This window comes from Microtus oregoni, unplaced genomic scaffold, assembly GCF_018167655.1.
Source record: "Microtus oregoni isolate MIOR12 unplaced genomic scaffold, Mior012 000004F_ref0000308, whole genome shotgun sequence".
Lineage (NCBI taxonomy): Eukaryota > Metazoa > Chordata > Mammalia > Rodentia > Cricetidae > Microtus > Microtus oregoni.
This window is the reverse complement of record NW_024543063.1, coordinates 64,793,962-64,811,565: the sequence shown is the minus strand read 5'-3', so window position 1 is coordinate 64,811,565 and position 17,604 is coordinate 64,793,962. Positions and strand designations below refer to the sequence as shown.

Sequence of the window (17,604 nt, the reverse complement as noted above, 5' to 3'; positions counted from 1 at the left end):
CCTCACTGAGACTTTCTTCCCACATGATTCTATACTGAGGCTAGTTGACAATCAAGGGAACCATCACAAATCCTCAGGACAGAAAAAAAAAATTCACACTTTCTAAGAAATACAAAATGATACTAAATTCACGAAACAGGAATCGGGATGTAAAAAGGAGAAGGAAAGAAATCAGAGTTAAGAGTACTGGTAAATATAAAGTCAAGCATGGTACCTATGGCTACAATCTCACCATTGGAGGCTGGGGCAGGAGGATTGTCCCAATTTTATTGTAGCCTGAGATAGAGTGAGACCTAGTCTCAAAACACCAAATTAAAAAAAATGAAAGAATGAGGAAGAGGAAGAAGGTCAGTAGTTAAGAACACGTTCTGTGAGGACCCAAGTTTGGTTCCCTACACACATGCTGAGTGACTGACTCATAACCACAACCTATGATTCCAGCTCCAGGAAACCCAATGTTAGGGGTAAAGGCAAGAAGTCAACATGCCCAGCCTCTCTCCTAAGTAAGTTTCAAATATGCTTTTTTCACATATTTCACAAAGTATGACAAATTTACTACAAGAAGAATTTATAAATTTTATACTTTCATTTCTAATACAAGTTTTAAAAGCTAGACTAGATGAAGTTGCAGGCATAGTGATGCATGCCTTTAGTCCCAGTGCCCTGGAGGCTGATGCAGAAGGAACTCGGAGTTCAAGGCCCACCTGGAGCTACATATACGTAATGCACGCCTATCTCAATGAACAAACAAAAATGAAGTAAAACAAAGATAAACACAGGGTAGATTCCCTCGCTATGATCAGCAAACAAATTTAACATACTCCAGAAAAAGAGAATTTGGAGGAAAATGAAGAAAAGGTCAAGACTGTATTAAATGTAATTCTGTTCAAAGCATAGAAGAACTTGGTTTACACATTCACTCATTCACCCACTCACTCACCACAGCTATTAAAGCATCTAGCATATGTCAGGGACTAGCTGTGCAAAAGGTGACACGCATTTGTTTCATGAGAGAAAGCAAAAAGGGTATGGATTTGGGAGGATCTAAAAGGAGTAGGTAGAGGGGAAACAGCAATCAGAAAATAGCGTATGAAAAACTCTTTTCAATTAAAAAAAGAAAAAAACTTCTGTGTCTTAAGCTTATTACACTTCAATGCTTCTGTGTGTTTCCCATGTCATGCAACCAACAGAAAATGTAAAGTTGACCTTGATGTTGAGACCAGTAAGTAACCATGATTTATTTCCCTCCTCCTTCCCCTTTCTCCTGGGGTACGAAGGGTTAAACCCAAGGTCTGAGGCATGTTAGGCAGGTGTTACCAGGGAGCTGACATTCCCACCTTTGAGCAGAGATCTTCCCAAGTTGATGGGGCTGGCCTGGACTGTGCAGTCTCCCTCAGTCTCTGGAATGCTGGATCACAAGCATATGCCACCACAATCACTTCCAGCCACTCCTCACATGCTCAAAAGTGTTCCTGGCAACTTGTGCTACTCAGAAAGGAGCTCAAACCAGAAGTGGGTAAAGCAACTACAGCGTGGCTGGCACCTGGGGAAGCCTTCCTCCAGCACGGCTCACCATTCTACCTCCTCCTGGAAGCACACAGCTAGGGGCTCTGATGACAAAGAGAGGACAGCCTGCAAAGCACAGGAACTGAATGTGACCACCGGTGTGTGGAACCGAGCAGCTCTGCTAGACCTGAAGCATCCCCACAGTTGGCAGATGCTCAAATCCACTAACCATCGCTGAGGTAGGGTAAGTAAACTATGAAGGCAAGGAAGCTCTTAAGATGCTAGGGTCGGGCACTGTGGCAAACCTGTCACCCAAATCTCCTTGGGCTACAAGATACCCTGACTCAAAAACAAAATGTTCTACAGTATCTCTAGGAAAATAAGTAAGATTTTTACTTATAGGCACTAATATGCATCCAATATCATATATACAAATTAAAAATACCCTGTATAGCCTTAGAAAACAAATTCCTCAGCACTAATAAGCTACACATTTCCAATAGGTCTACATTATGTCTCCATTTCTTGTCTATGTTAGTAATAGACAAGTTAGGGATGCATTTTCCATATTCACTCCCCCCTCCCCAACTCTCTCCACTGTCTATCAAATACTCCTAGGAAAAAACAAAACACCAAAGTCATACTCAGGACCTACCCAAGACATGTTCCTGTGCAGAAAACCTGTCAGTCTCTGTATTTCAACAACCTCTAAAACTTTAAGCTTTCCAAGACAATTTATCCTTTATTCTTATCATCCCCCAAAGTGTTTTCAAGACCCCAATTATTTTTACTCTCATCCCCTTTACTCTTAGTGGAAAATGCACAAATGATATCAGAGACTACAGGCCAGTGTGTGTGAAGTCCTACATGACTGTGTCTCAGCTACACAACAGCCTGAAGCAGGAGCACTAGATTCAGGACCAGCATGAACAATTTAGCAAACCCATCTCAAAAAAGAGATAGGAACACCAGATATGATGGCTTTTAAATATAAGCACAGTTGAGGTTGGAGTACAGCCATGAATTCAACACTAGCCTGGGCTACAGAATGAAATCTTGCCTCAAAAAAGTAATATAATAGATAAATGTTAAAAAACAAAATAAAACAAAAAATTCTTCCTCCCCAGGGACCAGACTCTTATTTAAGAGAGAGAGAGAGAGAGAGAGATAGAGATAGAGATAGAGGTGTGGTAGCACATATCTTCAATTCCAACACTCAGGGGGCAGAAGTAGACATATCTCTGTGATGTGAGACCAGCCAGGTCTACACAGTGAGTTTCAAGGACATCCATGGCCAGATAGAGAGACTGTCTAAAAACAAGTGTGTGTCTGTGTCTGTGTGCACACGCGCGCGCACACACACACACACACACACACACACACACACACACACAGACTTCTCTATAAGTTCACATTGAGTATGTAGGCGCCTATGGAGAAAAGGGCTGATGATCTGATGATCCCTCCAGCCCCCGTCAAGGAATCAAGATTGGGGTTATAGGAGGAAGCTATGAGCCACCTAACCTGGATGCTGGGAACCAAACTTAGGTCCACTGCAAGAAAAGTAAGTGCTCTTAACCTCAAGTCCACATCAGGTCCTCTTCTTTCCTCCTATCACGGTGTCTACACACATGCCTTGGGTTCCCAGTTTTAGTTCCCTTTAGCCTTACTACCAGGTGTGAATGTATAGGGTAACCCAATCTTGGTCCTTCTTCCACCTCCACAGTCTATGAAAACAGTAGCTTGTGACCCCATTTTACAGCCAACCACTTAAAAGCTGGGTTCTGTCTATTCAAATGGTATCACTTGAATGAAGACAGGAACAACTACACCAAAGTGTTCCAGCTTGGGTTAAGAACAAGATACTTTCCAGCAAGCTGTCCTCTGGTAAGTAAGCACGTCTCTTTTCACAGGTGTGCATACATGCTATCGATGGATATGGTCTGACACAGGTGCAGTTTCATTCACCTTCCCAGCAAACAATAAATGAGCAAATCACTAGTCACATGCTGGGCTTTAGTCAGACTCTGACTCCGGGGTGTGCCTGGCGCACAGACGTCATTTTCAGGTAAACCAGGTACACTCCAGCAAAGTGGAAGTCACACTGTTTTAATCCATAAATATGCCGCTTCCTGACCCAGACTGAGGAATACAACTAGTCTTGTTGCCCCACCCTCATCAGCGAAAGATCTATCTGCCTCTGGTCTGCCAGGACCTGAGTGCTGTTCCTCATCTAGGAAAGCTGGGTTGTCCAGGAGGTACTACTGAGTGCCTCTCCCTCTCCTGACTATGTCTCAAATACTTTGCTATCACTTTCTATGACTCTCAGAGGAGGGTAGTTCTCAAATTATCTCTAGGTAGCTTTCTGTCAATTACACTCTTAGCCTCTCCAAGCTTCATTGGAATCAACTATAAATCAAACTTCTTTCTACGCATCAATTTTGTTACGCCCTCAATACAATAACTTGTCTACCCCGTTACAATAAGAGGTGTTTCTGAAAGCACTCTAGAAAGCTTCCTACTGGGCAAGACTGTTGTGAGCTATTTTGTGCACTGTGTGAAGGTGTATTGCTGATTGTTGTAATAAAAGGTGAATGGCCAACAGCTGGAAAGGCCCCATGGGGGGTTTCCTGGGGAGAGAAGGGAAGAAGAGGTGGAATCTAGGTGGAGAGGTGCAAGATGGCAAGACATAAGTTAATAGACTCGGGTTCATTTACGTTACAAGAGCTAGTTAGGAACAAGCCTAACCTATAGGCTGTGCTTTCATAATTTGTAATAAGTGTCATTATTTGTGAGCTGGTGGCCCAAAGGAAAGTTTAACTCCACATAACTAATGTTCACATTCCAAGGGGTTGTTCAAGACCTCTGGTTTCAATTAGCATGTACACTTATTTGTGCTATGTCCTTTAACCTTTCCTTCCTCTACTCTTGTCCAAAACCATCATGTGAGGAATCAGAGTGTGTATATTAATCTCTGCTTTATATACACAGGAGCATCTTATTAAATTGTAATGTGATGGAGGAAGGTCATTGGCTAATAAAGGAACTGCCTTGGCCCATTTTATTGGTTAGAGGATAGGTGGGAGGAGTAAACAGAACAGAACGCTGGGAGGAAGAGGAAGTGAGGTCAGTCTCGACAGCTCTCCTCTCTGGAGCAGACGCCTGAGAGAGACGCCATGCCCCGCTCCCGGGATGAAGCTCCGACCCAGGATGGACATAGGTTAGAATCTTCCTGGTAAGTGCACCTTGGGGTGCCATACACAGATGATTAGAAATGGGCTAAATTAATATGTGAGAATTAGCCTAGAAGAGAATGGGCCAAGCAGTGTTTAAATGAGTACAGTTTGTGTGTAATTATTTCGGGGCATAAGCTAGCCGAGCAGGCAGCCGGGGTGCTGGGGACGCAGCCCCTCTGCCCTTTTTACTACAGTAATGTTTATCACAAGTGCAGTAGTCTGCACATTTCTAGGGAATGAGAACTGCTTTTAGCCATCAAATTCAGTGACTGTCAAACAGGCATAATTCTCTGGGGCATCTACAACATCAAGGTACCTGACTGTTACAGCTTGAGGAGATATTTCTGGCATCTCTGGCACCTAGAGGATGGAAGACAGATGCTGCTAATCATCCTACAGACATAGTACCTCCTCCTCACACACCCAAACTTTATGCCCCACGGCATCACTGCTGAGAAACCCTAAATAAATCACTTCATGTCTAACCAATACATATAGATGGTTTGGGATATGGACCAACATCTTGTAACAATGATGTGGCTAAACATTAAGAAAGAGTGGCCAAAATGACAGAAAGTCTTGTGTGTGTGTCCCATTCCAACAGTAGAAAACTGAGTATAGTGATGCATGCCTATAATCCCAACACCTGGGAGTGGAGATCAAAGCCATCCTGGAGAATATGATGTGTGAGTGCAATACCTACCTCAAAATACAAAGTTTACATAGCAAAAATATTAAATAAATACTTCTAAGTGAGACAAAAATATGGCTTTTCTATTTCTTTGGCCTATTCCCAAATTATTTAATTTTCTAAAAACTATATCTTTTGTCTGACATACCACTTGTTACTAATCTTGCTACTAATTATAGTCTAGACTGGGAAGCCAGAGTTTTAGAAGCAAATACACATACACACACACACACACACACACACACTTTACCTAGTATTCATGTATCTTAGTACTGTATCAAAAAATGACAATACATGAATGTAACCTCAGCACTCAGAAAGTGGAGGCAGGAGGATCAAGGTCAGGGGCTGAAGAGATGGCTCAACAGTTAAAGAGCACTTACTTGCAAAAGACCTAAAAGATCCGTTAACTCCAGTTATAAGAAATCCAGTATCCTCTTCTGCCCTCCAAAGACATCAGGCATACACACACACACACACACACACACACACACACACCCAGACAAAATGTTCATACTATATACATAAAAAATGCATCTTTTAAAAAAAAGTTCAAGGTCATCCTTAGCTACATAGAATTACAGGTCGGCCTTGGATACATGGCACATTGTTTAGAAAATTAATTAATCAATTAATTGAAATGTGTAACTATGCCAATCAAGATGATAACTCTGTAAGTTGGTAGAAGAGATAGCCCCACTGAGTACAATTTCTTTGCTCTGTAAGATGTTATTAGGTACCCAATTTATTTTCCCACTCAGCAACTTCATTCCAGCATTCTTTTTGTTGTTGTTTTGTTTGAGACAGAGTCTCATTATGTAGACCTGGAATACACTATGTACACCAGGTTTGACCTTGAACAAGAGTTCTGCTTCCTGAGTGCTGATATTCAAGCAGTGATTCTTAACTTTCCTTAACACTGCAACCCTTTAATACAGTTCCTCATGTTGTGGTGACTCCCAACCATAAAATTATTTTTGGTGCTACTTCATAACTGCAATTTTGCTACCATTATGAATTTTAATATAAGTATCTGTGTTTTCTGATGATCTTAGGTGACCCTGTGAAAGGGTCATTTGATCCCCAAATTCAGAGCCACTGGATTAAATGCCTGGTTCCAGTATTTTTTCTTCATCCATGTCCTCAAAGTTCTCTGAACTACATTTACGGTCCTGCTGGCTAGTTCTGGGTCATGAGCTCACTGCCTGTCTGAAAGTCCACTTGTAACTTCAAAAGGTGTTTTACCCTTTGGGAGTTTGTAGGATCCATTAAGACGCCTGAGTGCACTCACGTGTTAGAGAAACTAGCCACTGTAACCCCAAAAGGCATCTGGTTACCTGTTTAAATACAAGCTTGTCTCATTTTTGCTACCAGAATGAGTCCTCAGCAGCAGGAAGTCTTCCCTTCTCTGCTTTTTTCTTTGTTTCTTGTCACTCCTGGCCCTTTCCTTGAGATGGCTCTGATCTCAAATGACCCTCCTGCAGCTTCCTGAGTGCTGGTGATTACAGGTGTACTGCACTATCCCCAGCTCTGCTGATCCCCTTGCCAGGGCCAAGGACCAGTCTGCCAGTCTCAAATGCACTCTATGTGCATGGGTGTGTTCTCAGCACCTCTAGCAGCAATCTGACCTTCAAGGTACGATCATGTGGTTGTCTGTCCAGCAGATATTAGGATCTACTTTCAGATGAGATTGAGAGACTCTGGTTTGTGGCTGGGACAGCTCAGTGTCATAGCTCTTGCTCATATGAATTAGGCCCTGTGTTCCAAACCCAGCATCACACAAAGAAGAAAAGAGCCAAGTATGGTGGTGCACGCTGGAAATCTCAGCACTAAGGATGAAGGTAGGATGGTTAGAAGTTCAAGGGTCCTGAAGGTATAGCCTTGGCTACATGGAGTTCTAGGTTAGCTTGGGCTATAGGAGACACTCCCCCCTTTTCTTCTTCTTCTTTTTTTTTTTCCTTTCTCTCTCTTGATTTTTCAAGACAGGGTTTCTTTGTGTAGTCCTAGTTGTTCTGGAGCTTGCTCTGTAGACCAGGTTAGTCTTGAACTCACAGAGATCTGCTAGCCTCTACCATCTAAGGAGTGGGATTAAAGAAGTGTACCACCACTGCCCAGCAAGGAAGAAAGGAAGGTAAAAACAAAAACATGCAAGAAGGCCTATGTATCTAGATGAATGATTTTGACATGTCATCTATATTAAGGCAGAGAAAGTCACTGCTCTATAGGACCTGAACCAGTCAGCCTTCAATATGCAGCCTTACTCCCTCAGTACTTTTATACTGGACACTCTCAGAGACACCTTTCCTATCCAGCTGGTCCCCTGATGAGTTAAAACAGTTGACAGGAAGGAGGGTACCTGTTAAAAAGCATGTAATAAGGGGTTGGAGAGATGGCTCAGAGGTTAAGAGCACTGGCTGTTCTTCCAGAGGTCCTGAGTTCAATTCCCAGCAACCACATAATGGCTCACCACCATCTGTAATGAGATCTGGTGCCCTCTTCTGGCCTGCAGATGTACATGCAGACAGAACACTATACATAATAAATAAATCAAAAAAAAAAAAAAAAAGAATGTAATAAGACATGGCAGCCAAGCTATCAATATCCATTTTCTGTTTCCTTGATTACAAAATTCAGATTCTGGTCAGGGCAGCAATATACCTGGGTCATAAATGAAAATTTTCTAGTTTGATACTAGCAGTGATCACATGACATAGTTCTAGCCAATAGAGGCAGCAAAGAATATGTTAAGGTACCTCTATATATTTTTTTTCTTAAGCCAAAGCTGTGATAGCTGGGGCAGCGAGTCACTCTGCAATGATGGGACCAACTCATAGCCACTACTGAGACTTGCTTATCCTCACTTTCCTTCCCCTCTTTGTCCTCTCAGGATTAAACACAGGGTCTTCTTGTACATGCTAGGCAAGCCCTCTACAAATTCCTTTACAATTTTTTTTGGTTGAGGACAAGGTCTTAGTAAGTTACCCAAGCTGATCTCCAAGTCACTACACAGCCCAAGGAGACCTCAAATTTGAAACACCCCTGCCTCAGCCTCCTTAATAAATGTTATTACAGGTGTGTATCACAAATGCTTGGCCATCTTTAGACTTCTCAAGTGGAAAAAAGTTACTAAGTCCTTATCTGTATAAGCATCTATTACTGCAAGAATTTATAGAGAATTAATAAGAATTAATAGAGATACATCAATATGCATTAATCTACCTATAGCAACAAGAGCAATTTTATTCTCTTAATTAAAAAAAAACACCAGAAATGTTGGGTGTAGTGGTATATTTCTTTAATCCCAGCCTAAGGTGGCAGAGGCAGGTAGAGCTTTGTGAGTTCCAGGCCAGTCAGGGATACATGGTGAGACTTTATATTAAAAACAAACAAAAACAAAAACAAAATCCAGGGTTAAGAGTCTTTAATGCCCCATGAGGTGTGTGTGTTGGGGGGAGAATAGCACAGACAGATCTCGGCCAGCCTGGTCTACATAGTGACACTCTGTCTCATGAATAACTATAACAACAGGGCTAGAGAGATGCCCTAGTGGTAAAGGTACTTGCAGTACAAGCATGATCTAAACTAATCCCCAGAATTCAGGTAAAGGAGAGAATCCATTTCACAAAGTTGTACTCTGACTTCCATACGCACAATGTGGCATGTATACACACACACACACACACACACACCATACCCACCCTCACAATTTTATAATTTTTATAGGAGTTTAACAAGAACAAAGCAGTTCCTTAATTACTATAGAGATTTTCCCCCATAACTTCATCTGAATTTTAAGAAAGCTAACTTTATGCAATAATATTAACTTAGCAAAATGCTAGCAAAAAACAAGATAGTGAACCTTGATTTACCTACATGGTGGCTTACAATTACCAGTAACACCAGTTCCAGGGAATCTGATGACCTCTGACATCTCTCAGTGCCAGGCATGCCATGGCACACTGGCATACACAATGGCAAAATACTCATACACATAACATCTTTGAAAGATAAATACATCTTTTAAAAAAACCTACAATAGAGTCTGCAAAATGCCTCAGCATTTTACCAGCCACCAAGCCTGATGACCCAAGTTCAATCCCCAGGACCTATATGGTAGAGGGAGAGAACCAGCTTTGACAAGTTGACCCTGACCCCCACACAGGCTACGGCATAAAGAGCTCTGACAAAACTAGTTAAGTAAATGCAATTTTAAAGCAAATCCTCCAACACTGGCTGGGAAGAGAACTGGGAAGGGGAAGCTACAATGACAGCAATGAGTAGCTCCCGTTTCAACATTCTGGAATAACCCCAAAGTGTTACCCATAAAAGACACTGAGCCAACCACTGTTTCTTAAGATGATTTTCACAACTATATGGCGTGTGTGTGTGTGTGTAGTATCGTTCTAGGAAATGCAAAAAAGCTATCACATTTCTTTCTGGTAACATCAACACAAAAGGTCTACACAATACTACCCAACTGTACATTTCTAAATTACTTCCTCCATGAACAAGTCTACTGTTCACTCATGAACCAGGTATCATTCTCTAAGCAAACAAGGACCTGGTACAAGGAGACCAGCTGGCATGACAGTCTAGCCTGGTCCTCCTCTTTTCCCTTCTGCTTTCATTCAGCCTTTCTACCTCCTTGTGCTCACTCAAACACGGGGACTCTTCAGACACAACTCCTGGGCCCTGCTCTGCCTTGCTCAACTGTAATTAGGTCCTTTTAACTGTGATACCTGGATGAACTCACTCCTCCACCAGGGAAACATCACCTGCCAGTTCCAAGGTCCAGTGATACTCTAAGTTCATTGTTCCTGACTCCGTCTGGTCCCTACTTCTGTCCCATAAAAGTAAGTCCCTTCTGGTTTCTTAGGAAAGCAGTCTCAAAGCAGCCTTAAGTGCGCGCGCGCGCTCTCTCTCTCTCTCTCTCTCTCTCTCTCTCTCTCTCTCACACACACACACACACACACACCAGGAAGAACCACCTGATGTTTCTCTGAGACAGTGCTCTAGGCCACCAGGCCTTCTGCGGCTCTCTTCTCCAACGGGAGGAGTGTGTTAATTTACTACTAACCCTGTAGTGTTAGACTTTTTAAAGCAGAGGTTAGAAGGGCAGTTCAAAAGCTCCACCTGAATCACTGACATATTTTCTTCAATATGTGGGGTTGGATTTTATTACAATACATATCTTGTATGCTGGGCGGTGGTGGCACACGCCTTTAATCCCAGCACTTGGGAGGCAGAGGCAGGCGGATCTCTGTGAGTTCGAGACCAGCCTGATCTACAAGAGCTAGTTCCGGGACAGGCTCCAAAACCACAGAGAAAGCCTGTCTCAAAAAACCAAAATAAATAAATAAATAAATACATATCTTGTAACCTGAAGTTGTTGTCCCTCCTGGGAGGTGGCTATGCTGAAGATTCGAGCCTGGTTTTAGAAAGTTGACACTGCAGAGCTAAGGCTATCTTTAGTCCCTCCAGTGGCCATTCACTGTCCACCTGCATCCTTTTAACTACTGGTAAAGCTTTTGGGATGTATTAACTTAGCAGGACACTAGCTTCCATCGCTCCCAAAGGCTAAGACCACTATCAAACAAACAACACTTGAGAACTACAGATTTCCCCGCCTTAAGTTCCCAACAACATACCTGAAAACTTCCTTGACAATTGCCCCCCCCCCCCTTTTGTTTTGTTTGTTTGTTTGGTTGGTTTAGACAGTGACCAGACAGCCCAGACTGGCTATGAATCTGTGGTGATCCTCCTTGCCTCTGCCTCAGAGTGCTGGGATTTCAGTGTGTGCTACCAGAGTCAGATGATTTATGACTGTCTTTTGTTCTGACGATGAAAGTTTATGTAACTGTTTCCATGTTAAGACGTGTTCTTCAGCCTAGTGGTGGTGGTACACCCCTTTAATCCCAGCACTTGGGAGGCAGATACAGACAAATCACTGAGTTCAAGGCCAGCTCAGTCCACAGAGAAACCCTGTCTCGAAAAACAAACAAACAACAAAAAAAAGACAAGTTGTTCAGGGCAACCAGAATGTGTGTCCCTAGGCCATTGTCACTCATATTTGGCTCAGGGTAAACAGTCACTTATTTCCACTGGCAGCTGTGTTTTGTGTGGAGGACTTTAAGAAGAGAATCAATGTGGCCAGATGTCGTTATCCCAGGGGAGAGGCTGAGGCAGGAAAACTGAGGGCTCCAAGCTATTTTGGGCTACATAATCTTAAGACCAAAAGAAAAAAAAAAGAATACAATAACACAAAGTTTGTGTTGATACTTCTACATGGAATTAAAAATATAAGTTTGTTCCTCCTTACCGCAGCCAATGAGTAAGTCCTCTCCAGGTTTTCTATCTTCTCACACTATCTTCTTCAGGGTCACTATTACTGGGATGAACCACCACGACCAAAAGCAGAGTGGGGAGAACAGGGCTTATTTGGCTTACATAGAATGGACCACAGTGCACTGGGGGAAGCCAGGGCAGGAACTCAAACAAGGTGGGAAAATGGAGGCAGAAGCTGATGCAGTCATAGAGTAGTGCTACTTACTGACTTGCTTCCCAAGGCTTGCTCAGTCTGCTTTCTTATAGAACCCAGGACCACCAGCCCAGAGAGGACCCAAACCCACATGGTCTGAGCCCTCTCCCATCAATAACTAATTAAGAAAATGCTCTACAGGCTTGCCTACAGCCTGATCTTATGGGTGCATTTTCTCAAATAAAATTCCCTCCTCTCCGATGACTCTAGCTTGTGTCAAGTTGACATAAAACTAGCCAGGACAAACCTTACCTCTTAAGTTCCCAGAGTAATGCCAAATTAGTATGGAAGTTGCTGGACTTGACTCACCACATCTGTCCCTGCATCACCGCAGAGCATCTAGTCCAGAAGAAAACGCTGTGGCATTTTGTAGCTACATCATTCGCAGTCAAGACTTTCCACACCTGTCAGCAGGCCCCAGACATTCTTGCTACATTGGAAAATTTCCTCCTTGCTCTCTTTACTTAAGAAACTGAGTAAAACTGCACCTTTCAAATACCTGTGACTTTGCCCATGTTCCCCTCCTTCACCTAAGTGGAGCCTCAGTGATCATAGAAGTCTTTCCTTTCTCTTGTTACTGCAATACTTTGAACACACGGCAAGTGTATGTGAATCACCCTGTCCTCTATCGACATATCTCTCCTACTGGGCTACAGGATCCTTGAGGGTAAGGGACAACCACACATTGACTCCCTCACGGGTGAGCTTTTCCCCAAATGCTACCACCAGCTAGTCATTGTGGTACATGCCCATACTCCCAGTGTTGAGGAACAGAGGCAGGAGGATCTCCAGTTGGAAGTCAGCCAGAGCTACATAACAAGACTTTGTCTTTAAGAAATGAGTAAATAAAAATTTAAAAAATTGACTACCCAGGCAGCCTCAACACCAAGATGTCAAAGAATATGAACTGCTCCTTCCAGCTACCAAGGTTTAAATACCCTAAATCCCTACTTCCACTCAGGTCTCAAGTCCCTTACCATCCCACCCAAGTCCAGCTCAACTGTAAAACAGTATTCCTTTCACTATTGGTTCTCCTCTGGCCTTCAAATTATCATTCAGGAATTTCAGGCAAACTCTTTCCCTGCCAAAACCCTCACTAACTCCCTCCTGAATATTCGGGGTCTTGAGCTGAGCAAACATGTGCCCAGCATAGCTCACAAAGGACCTTGACATGTCGTCATGAAGTGCCACCTCATATGGGGTTTTCTGGCTTTTCAAAGTCCAATAGGGTAGACGGTGCCTGTCTTGAGCCTCCAGGCATTATCACTCCAAAGAGTCTCTCCCACTTGCCTCCCTGACTGCTGGAGGCCTAATTCACAGGCCATTCTCACAGTTATATTGTAACAAACCCAATCTGGAGCAGGTGGCCTACCGGGCCTCCCATTTTCTTCCCTGGCCCCAGGGATTGAAGCAACAAAGCACTCTACCACTAAGCTAAGCCCCTTGACCCCTTATTTTATGGAGGTAACAGGAGCTTTTTAAAACTCTTCTTGGGCTGGGGGTGTAGCTCCATGGAAAAGTACTTATCTAGATAGTGGATACAAGGCCCTGAGTCTGAGCCCCAGCAGTATCAAAAATAAACACTTTTGTCTGTGAGACTGGGATTCTCTGTGAAGCTCAGGCTGGCCGCAAACCGCCACCCTCACACCTCAGCCTCCAGAGTTCAGGGACTACAGTATGTTTCACCACAGCACCCTGGCTGAACATTTCTTTGCTGTGTTTCCCCCTCAACGCCATTTCTCTGTGTAACAAGTTAATGGTTTCCTCCCCTCTCCCCCTGCCAAAAAGTTACAAAGTAAAACAAACTGCCCTTGAGTGTGCGAGTCAACTCTTCCTATGAATTTCAAGGGAGCGGAAGAAGGGTTCTGGTAAGAGGTTAGGTTACGGTATGAGTAACACATGTTGAAAAGATAACAGGGCAGGTGACATTACCATTACCAAAATATCGTGTACCACACCTTTCCCGCTGGCTGTGCTAAACTGTGTGGCACCAGCAGACACACTAGAGAACTGGGGTAGGAAGGGTTTGGCAGGATAGGCAAGGTGGAAGGGAAGCACCTCTGGGGTGGTCTCAAAAAGAGCAGAAACAGGATCAGTCCAACACACAGCAAAGAGAGAAGAGACTAGCCTGTTGTGGAAGTCTAAGAGAGCGCCACTACCACATACGGTAGAAAACAAGATGGCACTAAGTGCCCTGTGGTGGCACATGCCTGTAATCTCAGCTCAGAGGCAAGGCTAGGACAGCTAACTCAAGGACAGCTAACTCAAGCCCAGCCAGTCACCAGAGCAAGATTGTCTTACAAACAGTGTTCTTAGTGACAGGAAGCCTTACCAGGTTCCAGCCTGCAACAAGGACTTTCTGAAGAACAACAGTTTAATATAAAGTGAACTAGGAGGCAGGGAGCATTGCCACCAAAGCAATGAAGCTAGAAGGGACACCGGGAACAAAAGTCCTAACCGAAGTAAAGGCCAGGGGAAGGAGAAGAATAGGTGCATGGTGGAATATTTAGAACTGACAGGCCTCAGGCACGTTTTTAGGCCTGAAGAGCAAAAAGAGTGGGTGCTGAGGACGAAGGAGGGAAACAGCAATTTGTTCAGAAATCAGATGGCCCATTTAAGGAACTACATGGGAAAACAAACTTGACCCCACATCAATGACTCCAGCCCACACTGTGCCTTATAGACTACTCACATTACATCTACGCATCTTTTTTTTTTAATTAAATCTAACTACATCAGGAGCTACAATCACTCAAGGGTGATGTGAAATTTATGATGTCGGATGTAAAAAGGGCGTCCCCAGAGCCAAGTTGTTTGACAAGCATCATCCACTTGGGTTCTAAAAAAACAAATACCTTACCCATAAATTCTGGGGCCTATGGATGGGAACGTCTGGAGGAGAAAGTGGGCACCTGAAGGTGTCCAGGAAATAAAGTTCAAGATATCAGGCTTTGAAAAGCTGGTGACTTCACACCGGGAGGTGCAGCAAGGGGCTTTCTCCTAAGTTCCCAGATCTGACTCTCCAAATACCACGGGAGAGGAAGCACCAACTTATCCCTCAACTTCCTACTCCTCCCCTGCAGCTTAGGATGCTATACACTACAGCTTCGGTTATCTGGCCTTCTCCCACACAGGTCTTGTAGGATCTCTTGCATAGAAACATAACTAAGATGCCCTTTCCCCAGGCAACCTGTCGACTACCTATTTCACTGGCTCAAGGAGATTTTGTAGGCATCTAAGGCTTCTCGGGCACATTCTACTACTGTTTTCTGACGAGAGGGAGGGGCTGATGGCGGTGTTGAGCTGGTATAAGGTCTGAAACACTGCTTAGACACAAGGTGAGTCACCGCTTAGTTTCAGTTTCTCCAGCTGTTCTTCTAATAGAAGGAAAGAGTCCTAGCACACCGTCCTCGCTGGATTTTTAAACACTGCGTTATTCCTTTCAGATGTGCTACAAGCATCATACAGTCGTAGACCATCAACAATACAGGAATAATGCTGTTCTGAACGCAGCTACTAAACATCCTACTTCCGAAGGGTCTGGTCATCACTTACGGTTATGCTTTCTCCCTCCTGATTTCCAAAAGGGCCTAAGATCTCCAAAGGGTTCAGAAGTCATGCCGTGGCGGCCTGGACGATGCAAAGCAACCAAGAGCGTCGAGCCTTGCGCACATCCAAGGGACTGGAGGAGCGGCGCGACCGCGCGATGGCTGGGCGTTCTGCGCACCTCGCCCACTCTGCTTTCGCGGCGCCCCTCACAAACGGGGAAACTGAGGCTCCCGGGATAAAACCCTTAAGCCCAGTGCGCGCGGCCCGGCGAGCCAGGCCGGACTCACCTTGGCGCTGTGCACAGCCTCCTGCGCGCCGCGGAGCTGCAGCCAGATGCGCGCGGGCAGCGGCTCCTCCGCCCCGAGGGCGCCGAGCACCGCCAGGCCCACGCCGAACAGAGCCTCGATGCGGCCGCGGCTCCGCTCCAGCAGCGCCGCCTTCTCGGCGGGCGCCGTGAATTCGTCCAGCACCACCCGGGCAGCCATGGCGGGCGCGGCCTCCCGTGGCGCCGGGGGCCGGCGGCGGCGACGCCCCCTCAGCGTGCCGCCGCTGCACCGAGCCACTCGGGAGGCGTGGGCCGCACCGGCCGTCTCGCCCGTCCACAGGCCCCGCTACACCATCCCGACACGGCCGCCGCAGCTTAGCAACTGCGGGCAGTGACTACCTGCCGCCCCGCTGCCAGAGCCGCCGCCGCCGCCGCCGCCGCCACAGCCGCCACAGCCGCCACGCATGCGCTCAGCCTGCCGCCGTCATTGAAGCTCGCCGCCCCGTCGCCGGGGGTGGGTTGGTAGGCTGAGGGCGACGGAAGTCGACGACGCACGCGGTCGCCATGTTGGTTAAGGGCAAGCGTCGGCAGGCAAGGCCTGGGTGGCCATATTTGATGAGGGCCTGTTGCTTTTGGTCTTCTAGCAAACGGAAGTTTTGGGTTTTACATTGGTAGGCAAATGATTCCTTTTTTCCTGTCTTTTTGTTCCCTTTACTTCCTTCCCTTATTTACTTCTTTCAGGAAAAAAAAAATGGTAACAGAAAAAGAAAATGAAACCACTAGCGGCGAATTGAAAGGCTAAATAAATTGCTACCATAGTGTCAAGTACCTGTAATCCCAGTGAAACAGGAAATGAGGTTGGCAAGTCGGCTGAGGGCAAGCCTGAGGTGTACCAGACCAGCTTGGGCTACCAAGAGAAAACTTGTTTCAAAAACTAAACGAGAGATGGCTCAGTGATTAAGAGTGCTTGTTGGGTACTCAGACAGAGTTTGGATAACAGCATCTGCATATCAAGCCAGACACAGAAACAGACCTATAACCTCAACTCTAAGGGAGACATGAGGGCTTGCTTGTTTAGCAGAGACAGGGCCAAAGGGGAGCCGCTGGTTCAGGCAGAGACTGTAAAGGAGGAGATGAGGAGCGGTAGAGGAGCCGGCCGAGGCCCCTTCTGGCTTCTGCCTGGAGAGACGTGTCTACCATCTCACACTTGTGCTCACACACAAATACATACATGAAATCATTCTAAAATAAGCATGTAGGTGGAGTTTTCCATCTAGACCGTGGGTCAGCTCTTAAAACATTCAGAAGGTGCCTTGGCAAAGACATCTTCAGTGTACAAAAAGATTATATAACATCTCCTTTTTTGCTTAATTAAAAAAAGAAGATTCTGACTTTAACATAGTAAAACTATATATAACATTACAGTTATAATATTTGTGTTTGGCAAAATTAGAGAAAATACTTTAATATCTATCTTTGTGAATCTAAAGTTTTATACATAATTGACATTTTATCATCATTAAGGAAAACTGTAAGTTTAATTATTTAATCTTTAATTCCATCAAAGACACTAGAAGGGTGAAATGTTACCTACTGATAGGGATATCTGGCTGCCTGGACAGTCAGATGTTCTGTAATGTTGGGCATCCAACTTTGGCCTACAGGCCTAGTATAGCTGATAGACAATTTGAGAAGCAGGGAATTTTGATGGACTGTCCTACCTTGTCTTCGGAAAGTTTGGCACTTTTTTTTTTGCTTCCTGCTGGTCTAGTTTGGACAGTATACTATCAGCAGTTGAGGTAAGGACAGTTTTTTGTTT

At 44.7% G+C, this 17,604-nt stretch overlaps 1 protein-coding gene across 2 annotated transcripts in view; it reads right to left on the bottom strand.

Annotated features, from left to right (window-relative positions):
• The window catches only part of N4bp1 (NEDD4 binding protein 1), a 50,781-nt gene extending 34,549 nt beyond the window's left edge, over positions 1 to 16,232 (bottom strand). For both annotated transcript variants that reach the window (XR_005974144.1, XM_041649828.1), the window contains exon 1: positions 15,808 to 16,232. Coding sequence is in view for 1 of the 2 variants with exons in the window: in XM_041649828.1 (XP_041505762.1) it covers positions 15,808 to 16,005 (198 nt within the window). In the remaining variant the exon portion in view is untranslated. The remainder of the gene's footprint in view (positions 1 to 15,807) is intronic.
• Positions 16,233 to 17,604: the final 1,372 nt, after the last annotated feature.